This window comes from Tasmannia lanceolata, unplaced genomic scaffold (genome assembly GCF_043159265.1).
Source record: "Tasmannia lanceolata isolate RefF3 unplaced genomic scaffold, GAP_Taslan_0.1 ptg000029l, whole genome shotgun sequence".
Taxonomy (NCBI): domain Eukaryota; kingdom Viridiplantae; phylum Streptophyta; class Magnoliopsida; order Canellales; family Winteraceae; genus Tasmannia; species Tasmannia lanceolata.
Window position 1 is genome coordinate 1,371,827 of NW_027518706.1, and position 13,551 is coordinate 1,385,377.

Here is a 13,551-nt window from a genome sequence, read left to right on the forward strand (position 1 = left end):
ATAACAACCACATACGCCAACACCAAATCACCACTCCAACAAACCACCATCAACACACAAATAAGTCACCAACGAACTAACAATAAAAGAATGGTGAACAACATAAAAGGAACTACCAACAACACACCAACAAACGCCAAGAGGAAGGAAACAACTAACAATGCGAAGAAGCTACTAACAAGAAACATCAAGCATGGACGGAACCAATGAAGAACATGAAGAAGGAACCAAACAATCCTACAAACCGCTAACCAACCACAACAAGAAGGACAAAGAACATAAAGGTATCACAAACAACACTTCCCCTCGGGCGAGACTACATTAGCTCGGAGACAACAAGATAAGAAAAGACAACAAGAAGACAACGCAAGAAAAGTCAACACTCTATCCATGGAACTACATGGGGTCTTCAACACTCCCCCTCAAGTTGAGGCCGAAGGCCTTCAACTTGCAACAAAAGGAACACAATCAAGGCACAGCACCTCTCTTAGACAAGTGACCAAATGCTTGGTGTCCGCCTTGAAGAACAACATAAAGGCCATGAAACACAACGAATAGAGACAGAAAACGAAGAACAAGATGGAATGGATGGGAGGATGAGACTCAAAAGAAAAAGAAAGAGAGGATATAAAGCATAAAGAAAGGGGAGATGAAACTAGAAAGAACTCAAGAATAGACTGAGATGTTGAAAAGAAAGGAAAGAACCCAACAAGGGTGTGGATTGACAAAACGGAAAGAGATTTATGGATTTAGGACAAGAATAACAAAAAAGGAACAAGAAAGAAGAAAAAGAAAGGATTTAGGAGAAGAGAACAAGATTTATAGAGACAGAATAAAAAAGAACAAGAAAAGAAAGATTTGGATGGAGAAAAGAGAGAAAAAGAAGGTACAAGAATCAATCTTTTTGGGTTTTCTTGTCTTCTTTTTGCTTTGGAGGATGGATGGATCTACAAATGGTATTTAGAAGAAACCCAAAAAATGGGTTAGGGTTTGTATGGATGGATTTGGGGTTTTGGATGGAGATTTAGGATTTTGGGGATGCCAAAAGGGATTTGGGAAGAAGATTTCTTTCCAAAGGGGAATTCAAAAGAGAAAGAAATGAAAGATTTAGGTTTTGGGATTAGAGATTGGGGATTTTAGGTTAGGGTTTGGGGATGGAAAAGGGTGGAGGGTTTTAGGTTAGGGTTGTAGATTGGCTACTTCTAGTAGTGGTGGTTATGGAATGGTGATTTGGATTAGGGATTGGGGATTTTGACGTAGGTTTTTGGAATGTGGAGAGGGCTTTTGGATGTAGATTTGGGGGGTGGGGGTGCGAGGGGGTCACAGCAAAGGTTGTGGGGTTTTACGGCAAAGATAGAAGGGGGAGGTTGTGCCCGGATGGGGAGGGAGAGAGTCGAGAGAAAGGGGTGGAAAGTGGGAGAGGGAATGCGTTGATGGTTACGGGCAGAGAAAAAGTGGGTTTGCGCGAATGGGGTAGATGGGTAAGTGAAGAGAAAATCTAGGGGCAGGAGAGATTTTAGGGCTTTGGTGGGAGAGAAAATAGGGTTTGGAAAAGAGGAATGACGTGAGGGAGAGAATGAGAGTGGCGTGAGATGAGAGAACTCTTATTTTTCTCCTTCCCCTTAGGCTCTGTTCACTTGCCTTCTTGAGAAAGGAAAGGAGAAGAAAGTAAGCCAAATTTTCCCGTGATTGGACATGATTTGACATTTTCCGCCGTTCACTTGTTTTCTCAGGAAAGCATAATTACACAGGTGGAAAATATAAATAATGACGTGGAAAACGAACTTTCTTGCACTTTCCCTCTAAATTTTCTCACCAAAAGGGTGAGAAAATCACTTTTCTGAGAAAACCACTTTGCCTGCATACTTTCTTTTCCTTTCTCAGCCAAGTGACCAACGGAATTTTCTCACAAAATGAATTTTCTCACAGTTTCTTTTCCTTTCTTTTCCAGTTTTCCACGTCAGATTCTTTTCCTTTCTTTTCTTTTCCTGCTGCTAGAAAACAAGTGAACAGAGCCTTAGGATTTTGCTCTGATACCATGTTAGGAAATGAGATTAGGTAAGAGACGAAGAAGAAGATGAATGGAGAGATGGAGAGTCTCCACTAAGGAGTCCTCCCATGTAAATGAGGTATATAGGCCCAAAGTAGGGTAACATTGTACAAAGACTACAATACCCCTCATACTACAAGTAATGACTAAACTACCCTCACACACTGTTTAACACTTTGTAACATACGCGATGGCAAATGAACAGGCATCACGAGACTTCCATTGTTCTAATATGAGTTGAAAGGCAAGTTGTGGGTGGAAGCAAACTCCTCTAATATTCTCTCTTAATGATCTTAAACCTTGACAGTTACAAGGTTTTAAATTTTGGTTTCAGAACCGGTTTCGGACCTCACCGAAACCGAAATTTCGGCCGAAATTGGTCGAAATATTAAAAAAGTAGGTTTTTTATTACAAAATTTTGGCCGAAATTACGGTAATTTCGGTCGAAATTTCAGGAAAATCCTGTGTAAACCACTGAATTTTCATTAACCATCTTTTACCCAAATCCCATTTAAGTCGCACTTCTGATTTCCAAAAATTCCAGATATATCCCCTTTACTTAGGGCCGTTTCGTCATTTCTGTCTGTGCAAATTTAACCCCTAGAATACGTCCAAAAATTTTGCCAGATCTCTCTACTTTTGCTGTGGCTGCTACGGGTATTTGCTAGGTGTCTCGCATGCATAAATCCTGGGATGTCTCTCTCCTTCTGCAGCTTTTCTTCTTTATCGAAACAGCAGACCTCTCTGCCTTTATTTATTTCAAAACACATCTAACTCTCGGGTTTCCATCGCAAGTCCGGTGATTTGACCAGAGATTTTTCAGGTATGCTCTCTCTCTCTCTCTCTCTCTCTCTCTCTCTCTCTCTCGATTTTTCTATTTCAATCTCTTTCTTTCAAGGGTTTTTTGGTTTCAAAACAGATGCTTTGAAATCTCTTTGAGCCCCTTTTAAAAATCCAATAGTTTAAAATCTATAAAAAATCTAATAGTTTAAAATCTCTCTTAATCAAAACTTCGAAAGCAATCCTACGATCTTCAAAACGTCTCCATTTTTTGGAAAAAAGTATTTGCATCTCACTTTTATTTTGTTCCTGGGATTTCGGACATAATTTCGGAAAAAAAATGAAATTTCAGTCGAAATAAAGTATTGTTTCTGGTATTTGTGATTTCGGTTTCAGTCTCCACGGAAACCCGAAATTTAAAACCTTGGACAGTTAGCACAAATAGTGGACACAATCATAGATGTGTGCAGAGGCAAGTACATTTCCCTCATTGATGTCCTTATAGAGGCCAACTATGTAACAGACTCTATGGCAAAGGAGGGCATACATAGGGCTTTATAAGCATTGGAGCAATCTCTACCACTCGTAACATTTTGCCTTTCTTCTTTTCTTAATAAATTTCCCTTATCATGCAAAAAAAAGTAAGTGTTTAAGTGACAAGATTTAAGAACAAACGTGTCCACCTAATAGCAAATCCAAGATGAGGTACTCTAGACAAAATGATGGATGGTTTAGATAACCTTTGAATTGAGTAAAGTCGTCAATAATCAACAAAGCTTGCAAATAAAAACCAGTTTACGCAAGAAACTCATTCCTAGAAATTCATTTAGTAAGAAAATAGCATATAGGCAATAATCCTTGGCCCTCGGGAAATATATTTACAAGATGATAATTTTTCTACAAATAGAGAGCCCACATGTATCCATTTCCGACAACCAGCAAAGATCTCCCACTGTCTAAAAGCACTATTTTTTTCAACTGAATATTTATTAAAACAGAAGCCATATAAAAAACGGACTTAGAAAACCAAGACACTTAAAAGAGTCCCACGACATATATATATATACACTAATTGGGATGGAGTATAACAAAGACTAATTACCTCAGAAATTCACGAGAGAAATCTTACCAGTTATTTTATTTGATGTAATAATTCAATAGAGAAATAACCTTGGGGAGGGAGCCCTGTCCAGCCTAGAACAATTATTTCTGCTGGCAAATGAATCAAAGGTGGCTTATCTATAGAACTTTACAGATGTTTTTTTAAATGGATTCCAAATCTGCAATGACAGTTTTACATCTCTGCGGACTAGTAAGATATATATGCTTCCTCAAGCATATCCACCTTTTCACTTCTATCGTTTATTACGAAAATATTCCAAATATGATCGGTAGACAAAACATCCAAACAATATAAAAACGAGGAGAGCATAACGCAGAACAAGAGAAAGAAGCACCAAAATACCACGCCCTCTAAAAAAATAGCATATGCAATTTACAGCACGTGTAGGTTTAAATGGCAGTCATTTTCATTTCCTTTGGGTTTCCAGCATCGCTGGCCTCGTCTGCTTCGGCCAGAACCTCATCATCATCACTGCTTTCACTCGAGTCATCATGCATTAGGTATTCTCCTTGGATTTCTTCTTCTTCCTCCTCAGAGAAACAACAACGAGAGAGGCCAACAAAAGTAGAATGGCATCATGGAAAAGAAGGAAAATGGAATCCTGCAATCCTCAGCATGAGGTAGAGGGAGAGATGAAATAAAAATTAAGGAAACTGACATACCCGAGAAGCTCTAGTTTGGACAGATTTTTAAAATCTTCAGTTTATGACAACCAAGAAAAAGAAAAAGAAAAAGAAATGGTACGAAGCGAGACAAACCAACTTTTTCAAAGGAAAGCAAAAGCCACTCTTCAACAATTAATTTAGTGCTGAGAAAAGAGTCATTTCGTGCCCAATTTTTATGAGAATGCCCTCAAAAATATTTTAAGACCAATATTTGATGTGTCAATGGAGTGGACCCAGCCAGTCCGATGGATCTAACGGAACTGAGAAAGTTAATGGACAGAGTTGGGTATAGTAGTGGGATCTGAACCATGTCCACTGGATCCATATCCTAGGTCCAAAATTATTTTGGATCCTGACCTAGACGTAGCCATAAAATCTGATGGAGTGTCCTACATCAGCCTGGAGTGTGTTGACAGCCTGGAGTGTGTCACTGTCAACGTACGAAAATACCCTTACTTATTTTCATTCATCATTTATGCCTATTCACAGTGGTAATGGTGGGAGCCTCGTGCACTGGGCCGCCCTTTATTTATGCCTATTCACAACATTTAAAAATCTTACTCAAAATGACAAATAATATTTCATTTTTTTGCTTTTTGTTTCAAGGATGATTCTCTCTCTCTCACATAAAAAATCTCCCTCCCCGTCTCTCTCTCTCTCTCTCTCTCTCTCTCTCTCTCTCTCTCTCTCTCTCTCTCTCTCTCATAAATGTACTAGGCGCATCGGATAGTCCAAAAGGCAAGACTATCTACTCATAAAACCTTTCTCTCGTCTTGAAAGCCATCTTCCATTCATCCCTGGGTTGAATACAAATTTTGTGATATCCGCTCTTAAAGATCAATCTAGAAGAATATTGAAGCTCTACTAGTTTATCCAACTTATTGTCCAACCTGAGAATAAAAGAATAATATTTGAGTGTGATCCTATTGACATAGTTTTAAATTTCGACCGAAAACCAAAATTTCGGCCGAAATATTTCAGTTTCGATCAACGCCGAAACGACATTTACCTAACATCGAAATTGAACAAGATTTCACGGTCAAAATCGTTTTTACCCTTGTTACAAAATTTCCACCAAAATCGCCGAAATTTCCACCGTTTGGTGGAAATTTTATCATTTTTTACATGATTCCGGCGGAAATTTCCACTGAAATCGTAGGTGGTGGCCGAAACCAATATTTAAAACCTTGCATATTGATAGTCTTGTTGTTGACACACATGTACCATGATCCTTCTTTCTTTGGAACTAGAAGGGTCAGAACTGCACCAGAACTAGTCACTCTCTTACATGCCTCCTTTTTCTAAAAGCTCTTCGACTTACCTTCTCAAGTCTTCATGTTATTTAGGCGACATCATACAATAAGATCGATTGGTAGAGTTGCATCAGGCATAAGGACAACATGGTGCCGTACACTGCTCATCAGTCGTGAAGTGGAAGGTAACTCCTTTGGGAAAACTTCTCCATACTCTTCGAATATGTCTTTTACATGAATGGGCAGATCTAATCTAATACATCTTGCTGTTCTGAAACTTTCTCTTTAGAAACTAGTGTGAAAACCACGCTATTGTCCTTCAACTCATTCTCATAGTATTCTTCCTCTTTTAAAATTTAAATCATCCTCAGAAGGCATCAAGGTGAATTTTTCATCATTCATGTAAAAAAGTGTAGGCATTATTTGTAATGTCACTTTTACACGGAAGTTAAGAGAATGTAATCTCATAGTAAGCGATGAAAAATCTCAACTTGACGGTGAAAGCACGCCCTCTACCAAATAAGTTAGCATGGATGAATAATTCCAATAAGTTAGAGTCTCAGCAGTGCTTGGTTTCATTTTCTACAAGAAACAAGAATAGAGATAGTCTCTCTATATTATCCACGAGTAATTTCACGAGAAATCAAAAAAGACACATATTTCCTGCTGCAATATGTCGCATTGCAAGTGTCCATTATGATTTAAGGACACATTGAAAAAAAAAAAAAAAAACAGACGGATATCTTCGGTCACCTAAAAGCTAACAAGTTCCTAGGAATAAAATAATCTAGATAATCCATCATTCAGTATAAGACCAAATAATGACAAAGCAACATAGAATAGATTTGGGATGACTAATTAATATTATTTTCCAACCAGATCCGACAATTCCATCTCTTAGAATGAAATTCACATGTGGATACATTTATACAAAGCTTCTGCCGCAATGGAGCGATGAAGAATCAAGTGAAATACAATTTACTAAGTTGGTTGATTGCATCTAATATACTAATAATATCAAATGACAATTAAAAATGCATCCTTCGTGTTGTCTTCCCCGTACTTCTTAGAGGATTCCGCGTCTATACTAGTCTAACCAGCCTAATAAGTAAGGAGCAAGACAATGACGATGCAGGGGCTACTTAAATACCAAAATTACTGAAGTAAAAACTGTACTCTCCCCGTGGTTCCCACCTTCCTTCTTGGACAGTTCAGAATCCATCTACTCTATTGACACTACTAAATGAGTCTGATACATGATTAGCATTAACCAGTAAAAATTGGCAAGATAAGGACGATGGAGGGGCTGCCTAAATACCAAAATTACTATCAAGTAAAAACTGTATTCTCCACATGGTCCCCCCCCCCCTCTCTCTCTCTCTCTGTAACAGTTCAGAATCCATCTACTCTATTTACACTAATAAATGAGTCTAATACAGTAAAAAGAAGAAAGAGAAGGACAATGCCCATATGCTACACAGTCAGTCTATCCACATTACTACATGAGTGTATGACAATTTAGCATTCATCAAAAACAAGCGAGACGGATCGCCAAATTCGCAAGCAGCATAATATGGGCTCGTAAAAGCACATCAAAGTGTAAAGGAGAAGATGCATCAATTAAAGATAAGACGCAAGGGTTGTTTAAAGACCAACCTTGACCATTGTGTCCCGCATAAAATCATACTCAAATCGTTTGAGCTGAAGTTGCAGGACCGGTGGGAAGTCAATGAACAAGACACCCTTCTTAGCATCCTGAAATGATCATAAATTGCAGCGTTCACTTCAAGGAATGACTTCAAACAATTGTCAGCAAGAAAACAGAAGAGTTACAATCTCTGAATACTAGCATGGCATGAAGAATAAAAAGGAAATAAGGGTATCCAAACTTCAATGGCTACTGTCAGAAAGTTAATACAAACATTAAATAAATACATGATAGGTGGCTCAGATCACCATTTGACCTAATAGACTCAAATGAGACTTGTTAGGAAGTTAAACCACCCTAAAAAAAGGTTCTGCCAAAACTAAAACCACATGCCAAGCCAAAACTAAAACCACATGCCAAGCCAATCTGAACCTAGATGGTTGACTTCCACAGGTTCAGCCCCCGAGTGAGGCCCACGTCTAAGTTATCCTAACCCTGCATAATATGATGTTCTTAAGTCATCTACAATGGGAAGCGACTCACCTGTAAACCATGTTGTTCTGCATGATACTTATTGTCACCTTCAAGACGTTCGACTTCCACATACTTGTCAAAAGAAGAATAAACATCCCGACAGCCTTTAACGTCAAGTTGAAGGTCTGCAAAGCACATAAATATAGTCAAGTACTTCGCACAGGGGTCATTGATTTTACAACGCAATTTTCACTTGGACAATTAAGTTTTGAACCTAAAATAAATACCATAAAATGACTCCTTTCTTGTGGATTTGTAGTCTACATTGATGCACTCAATGTAGTTCATATGGTGCCCCTCAAATAACTGCTGTATTGTACCCTCCACAACAGTTCCCTGAGTAGATAATCAGATATCATAATCGTAATGCAATAAAATGGCAAGACAAACCAGTAAAAGTCCTATAATGTAACATCAAACCTTCATTTTGTCTTCCAACTTTTCACAAAGAACCCTGTTGAGTTCTTGCACATCGTGTTGCATGAAAGAATCATAGGTGTCCCATCCAAATGATTTTGTCAACTCTTTTGTAGCAACACTATTATCGCTATACTGAAGCTTATAAAACAAGCTCTGTAGAGCTAGAGGAATACTTCCAGATGGCATATCATTCTCAGTTGTTGGCATATGATACACAGCCTGGAATAAATTAATCATAAAACAGTTAGCACTTCAAATTGTGATCAAATAGAGAAGTTCCACTGAACTACAAAAGGAATTTCTGGTCAGACACGAACCTTTCTAAAGTAAGGGATATGGTACAAAGTCTGAAGAAGAGAGTTCATGTAACACGTAGCCCCTTGGTTCTTAAGACCGACGTAACCTGTTTCTTTTTTCGAGTCGTACGTCCAGTAGTCAACGACTCTACGGACGGCAACCTCAGCATCGATCACACATGAATCATTCACAAGATACCCTCTAGTTGGGTCATAGAGTTCACTGAGAGGCATGAACGATGTGAATCCCCAATCACTTTCCCGCGCATTGAATTGGTGCTGAGTGTCTGCATAATGGAAAGAAGTTGGAACGATGACAAATTCATGAGCGCGCCCAATACTCAATCTTCAACAATTTAAGGGGGCATTGTGGGCACTAAAAATAGATCAAGAGGGATGCTAGGAAAACAGAATCCCGTGCTGGAAAAAAGCACAGGGTCCTCCACTGTGACAAGTGCGCTACAGACAAAATAAAGGGAACGTGTATCCCAAGAAATACCAAAAACCCGTGAAAATCGCCAAATCCATCGGCCCTATTCTCCCCTTCTTTATTTTCTACATGGGATCCCGTTTTAGAAGTTTTTTCCATAGATCAATTCCATCACCCACATAAACAAGATTCAATGATGTGAACAACCCCCACCCACAAACACAAATTGAATTACAAACAGTATATTGTGAATAATAAAGTCTTCCCTGCGTGGCAGGTCGCTCTAAGTCGAACGAGATTTTACAAATGAAATTCTCCCCAACTATCTGATGAGGCAAAAAATAAAGAAGACTTAGGGAGAGGCTGAAAATATACCTTTTCTGACAGTAAATTTATTGTGAATCTGATTCACGACAGCCAAGTTGAACTGTGCGTATCTACTCCACCCATATGGCAAACTCGCTGAATCAGCGACATCTAAGTACATTGACAAGTGGTCTACGTTGTTTCCCTTTGGAAAAATCAGTACCCGCCTGCCCCAACCAGTATAAGGATTAGTGATTAAGCAAATCTATCAAATCAAACCTAAATAATCACAAAAAAAAACTGCCACAAAAGTAAAGACACCTGAGATTCCTCAGGTCATTTGCAAAACAAGTATAATTACAGAGAAGGGAAATAAATATATGTACCATTTATAACCGCCAACGACGAAAATATCGGAATAGTGTTTCTTGGTGTTTAACCTAGAAAAGTTATCGATCGTCCACGTGAATCTGGACGATGGCGGATCCTCCACTGGCTGATTCTCCACCGTACTTACAGCTTCCGTCTGTGTCACTACTAAAAAAAGAGAGAAAATTCAAAACCCTAATAACGCCATCCATCCCAAAGTAAGCACCATTCTAAGAAAAAACTAAATTAAGAAAAAACTTAATTCTGATCCAAATCAAGCTCTATTCTGCAGCGAAACAAATCCAAAAGTCCTAGAAATCAATTCTAGGTGTTCACCAACTGAAAAGGAGAGAGAGAATTCAAAACCCTAAAAATGCCATCTTTACCAAATCAAACAGCTTTCTAAGAAAAAATCTCATTATTCCGCAGCGAAACAAAAACAGAAACCCAATAAATCAATTCACAATATAAGTTTTTACCTACTGAAAAAAAAAAAAAAAACAGATAGAGAAAATTCAAAACCCTAAAAATGCCATCTATCCCAAAGCAAGAAACTTTCTAGGAAAAAACTGGATATTGATCCAAATCAAACTCTATTCCGCATCAAAACAAAAACAGAAACCCTAGAAATCGATTCAATTCACAGTATAAGTGATTACCTTCCATTGGCTGAGGACCTTCGACTAAATCGGAATGCGGGACAAGAATCTCTTCGTCTTCCTGCTGCAAAACAAAGCAAGAAACAAAGCTCAGATCTAGTAACAAAATGCCCTAATCGATTATATCGAAACCCTGGAAAATGATAAAACCACACCCCTAGTGGGTGACGGAATTGGAATTGGGGCCGATTTAGTAAAGCTTCGAATCATAATCGAAACCCTAAAAAACCAAGACAGTATAAAACAGAAAAACAAAAAGGATTGAAGAGAACAAAAAAAAAAGAAGAAGGATTGAAATAGTAGAAAAATTGGTTTTTAGGTATAGAAAGAGAAATAGAGGAGAAGGATTTATACATCTAGAGGAGGAGGAGTCATCATAGTCATGGATGGAATTGAGAGAGGATTTTTAGAGAGAGAAATCTGAGTAAGAGGAGAAGGGAGCTCTTCTGCAAATGCACCGAGCCACCGGGAAAAATAAAAACAAAAAAGGAAAGGGGAAAAAAAACCACTACGAATTTTGGTTCTGGTTTTTGGAGAAGAAAAAAAAAGGTAATGATAAATTCGCACCCCTATGGGATAATTCACACCATCTAAAGGAGGATATGTGGACACTTTTTCGAAGGCATAGTGGTGCAGATTATCCTAAAGGGGGTGCGAATTTATCACTACCCAAAATACAAGAGACTTTTTGTTTCGAGTAGGGGTACTTAGGTAATTTCAAAAGTACGGCAAAAGACACAGGAAGAAATAAGAAAGGAAAGAAATACAAATGATATACTCGCACCCTTTTCTTCTCAGGGCCACCCCCTTAATCGTAAGGAAAGTAGTCATAGACTCATAGACTCATTGATATACTGGATGGGGTGGACGGGGGAAGAAAAGGGGCAAATGTTCTTTTATGAGGAATGCTTCCTTGTAGCGCAACCACCTCACTCTATCACAAAATGAGACGCATAGAATCCTAACATCTATATATAGGAAATCCAAGTACACATTTTTGAGATAGAAAATTTCCAAGAAAAGAAGTACAGGTTATTTGCTAGACAATTTCGCAGAAAGCTATTTCGCGGATGGCTTTTGCATCTGAAAACACACAGGTTGACTTTTTGGAAGATTTTGTCTTATTCATTAAATTCATCTGAGGTGGCTGCTCTCACATGCAACAGCCTGTCGTGAAATGGCTTTCTGCAAATTTTGCCAAGCAAATCCCATAATGTTACAATTACATAATTTTCTGGATTTTTGGATCATTGGAGATGATCCAAAGCACGACCTATCAAATAGACGGTTGAGATCAAAGAAAGGTGGGACCCGAGGCACTAGATAAGCCTCATTTTACATTCTATATATACTTCATGATATATCCTGGGACTGGGTGAAAAGGGAGTTTTTGTATGTGGCCCAAAGAAATTAAATAGGCATTGGCCTAATTTCCACAGGATGCTCATAACCCTCCGATGGATGATTTTTTGAGGGACCGTCTATTTGCATGGGGACCCAACAAATTAATAGGTTGGATCATTCTATAGAGTGGGCGCACTGTATTTTTAAAATACATGTATGTACTTGCAGACATCTTAGTTTTTTTTTTTATTGGTAAGCTCGGGTTAGGCAGACCCCCTACCAGAATTCATTAATAAAAAGAAAGATTACAATCATGGAGGCTCAAAGGCCGACAATTTGGGGATAAGAATCCAGCACAGCCCACAACAAGAGATATAAGCACCGAGAGGCAGGAAGATAAGCCATAAAACCAAAAGCCTTTAGCAGGAAGCAAGGATGGAGGGGAAGATAGCAACTTCTAGAAGAGGGACTAGTCGTTATAACCCAGTGAGGGAGCACCATGAAGTGGAGCACAGAGGAGCAGTTTTCCAGCAGCATCATCAACATCAGAATAAGCAATTTACATTCTATGGTATTCATGTCCATCTCTGTCCAAATTTAAACAAGATAAGAGAATCTGAGGTCAAAGAGGAAGAGCGGTGGAGTTTCCTTTCCATGGACAAGATATTTTAGATAAAAGATCAGCAGCAACATTAGCTTCTCTCCAAACATGAGAAATCCTTCACGGACTGAAAGATGATTGAATTTTTCTAATGTGGAAGATGAGGTTAATCAATCTCCATGGGGGCTTTATCTTTCCATTAATAACATCCACCGCGTAATTTGAGTCAAATTCAATCCAAATTCTCCGAATGTCTCTGAAAATGGCCTCTTGAGACCTTTGTAGACAGTCCTGATTTCCAACTAAAAAATCTCCTTTCTTTTTGTATTCAAAGAGAACATCGATAGCAGCATACCTTCTTAATTTCGAATGAGGCCCCTCAAGCCTCCACCATTATAATCAAGGGAGGCATCAATGTTCAGCTTGAACTCTTCAGAGGTTGGGGGGGGAGGGGGGGTCCAGGAGCACGTTTTGTCTGATGGCTGCTTTGCATTGAACTTGTACCCAAACAGCAAGGCGGTATTTCTTCTCTCCTCAGAATCTTCATCTTGTAATTGCAGCCAATTTGTTCTTTCTCTGACAGCTTCAATGATCATCCGAAGGATCACTTATTTATGGAGATTTTTATTCTGAAATTGTATGTAGTGTCTTTCCTTCCAAATTCCGAAGATTGCTTAAGCGAAAGCAATTTTCAGAGTAATAGCGGCTTGACCTTTTCCTGTTCTAATAATTCTAATCCATTATTCTTCATCTTTCAGAGTAACACGAGGTTTCCTTCTGCTGTTGACGTCTTAGACTGATCCTAACACTTTGTTCCGTAGAGGTTTTTATGATGTACCTTCCTTAAAAGATCGGAGGGTTAGGATTATCCTGCGGAGATGAATTTTAGGGCACGACCTATTTGCACTGGACCCTACAAATGAACAGTTTGGATGATTCCATGAAGTGGGTCCCACAATATTTTTTATAATACATGCATGTGTGCACGGACACCATAGAATGATTCTAACCTGTAAGATATGTTGAGGTTTCTATAACGTGCCATCTAACTACACATCGGAGGGTTATCATCC

General features: G+C 38.7%; 1 protein-coding gene across 4 annotated transcripts in view; it reads right to left on the minus strand.

Moving 5' to 3' along the window:
* LOC143859296 (ubiquitin C-terminal hydrolase 12-like) overlaps positions 1 to 11,043 on the minus strand; it is a 40,270-nt gene extending 29,227 nt beyond the window's left edge. For 2 of the 4 annotated variants that reach the window (XM_077370018.1, XM_077370016.1), the window contains exons 1-9: positions 10,888 to 11,043; positions 10,534 to 10,597; positions 9,892 to 10,039; positions 9,575 to 9,732; positions 8,791 to 9,056; positions 8,474 to 8,692; positions 8,281 to 8,389; positions 8,063 to 8,178; positions 7,528 to 7,626 (exon numbers count right to left, since the gene is read on the minus strand). In XM_077370018.1, coding sequence (XP_077226133.1) covers positions 7,528 to 7,626; positions 8,063 to 8,178; positions 8,281 to 8,389; positions 8,474 to 8,692; positions 8,791 to 9,056; positions 9,575 to 9,732; positions 9,892 to 10,039; positions 10,534 to 10,597; positions 10,888 to 10,917 — 1,209 coding nt within the window. In that variant the 5' untranslated portion in view covers positions 10,918 to 11,043. Of the gene's footprint in view, positions 1 to 7,527; positions 7,627 to 8,062; positions 8,179 to 8,280; positions 8,390 to 8,473; positions 8,693 to 8,790; positions 9,057 to 9,574; positions 9,733 to 9,891; positions 10,043 to 10,533; positions 10,598 to 10,887 lie in introns of all 4 variants that reach the window. The other 2 variants (XM_077370017.1, XM_077370015.1) reach the window with 1 other exon arrangement.
* Positions 11,044 to 13,551: the final 2,508 nt, after the last annotated feature.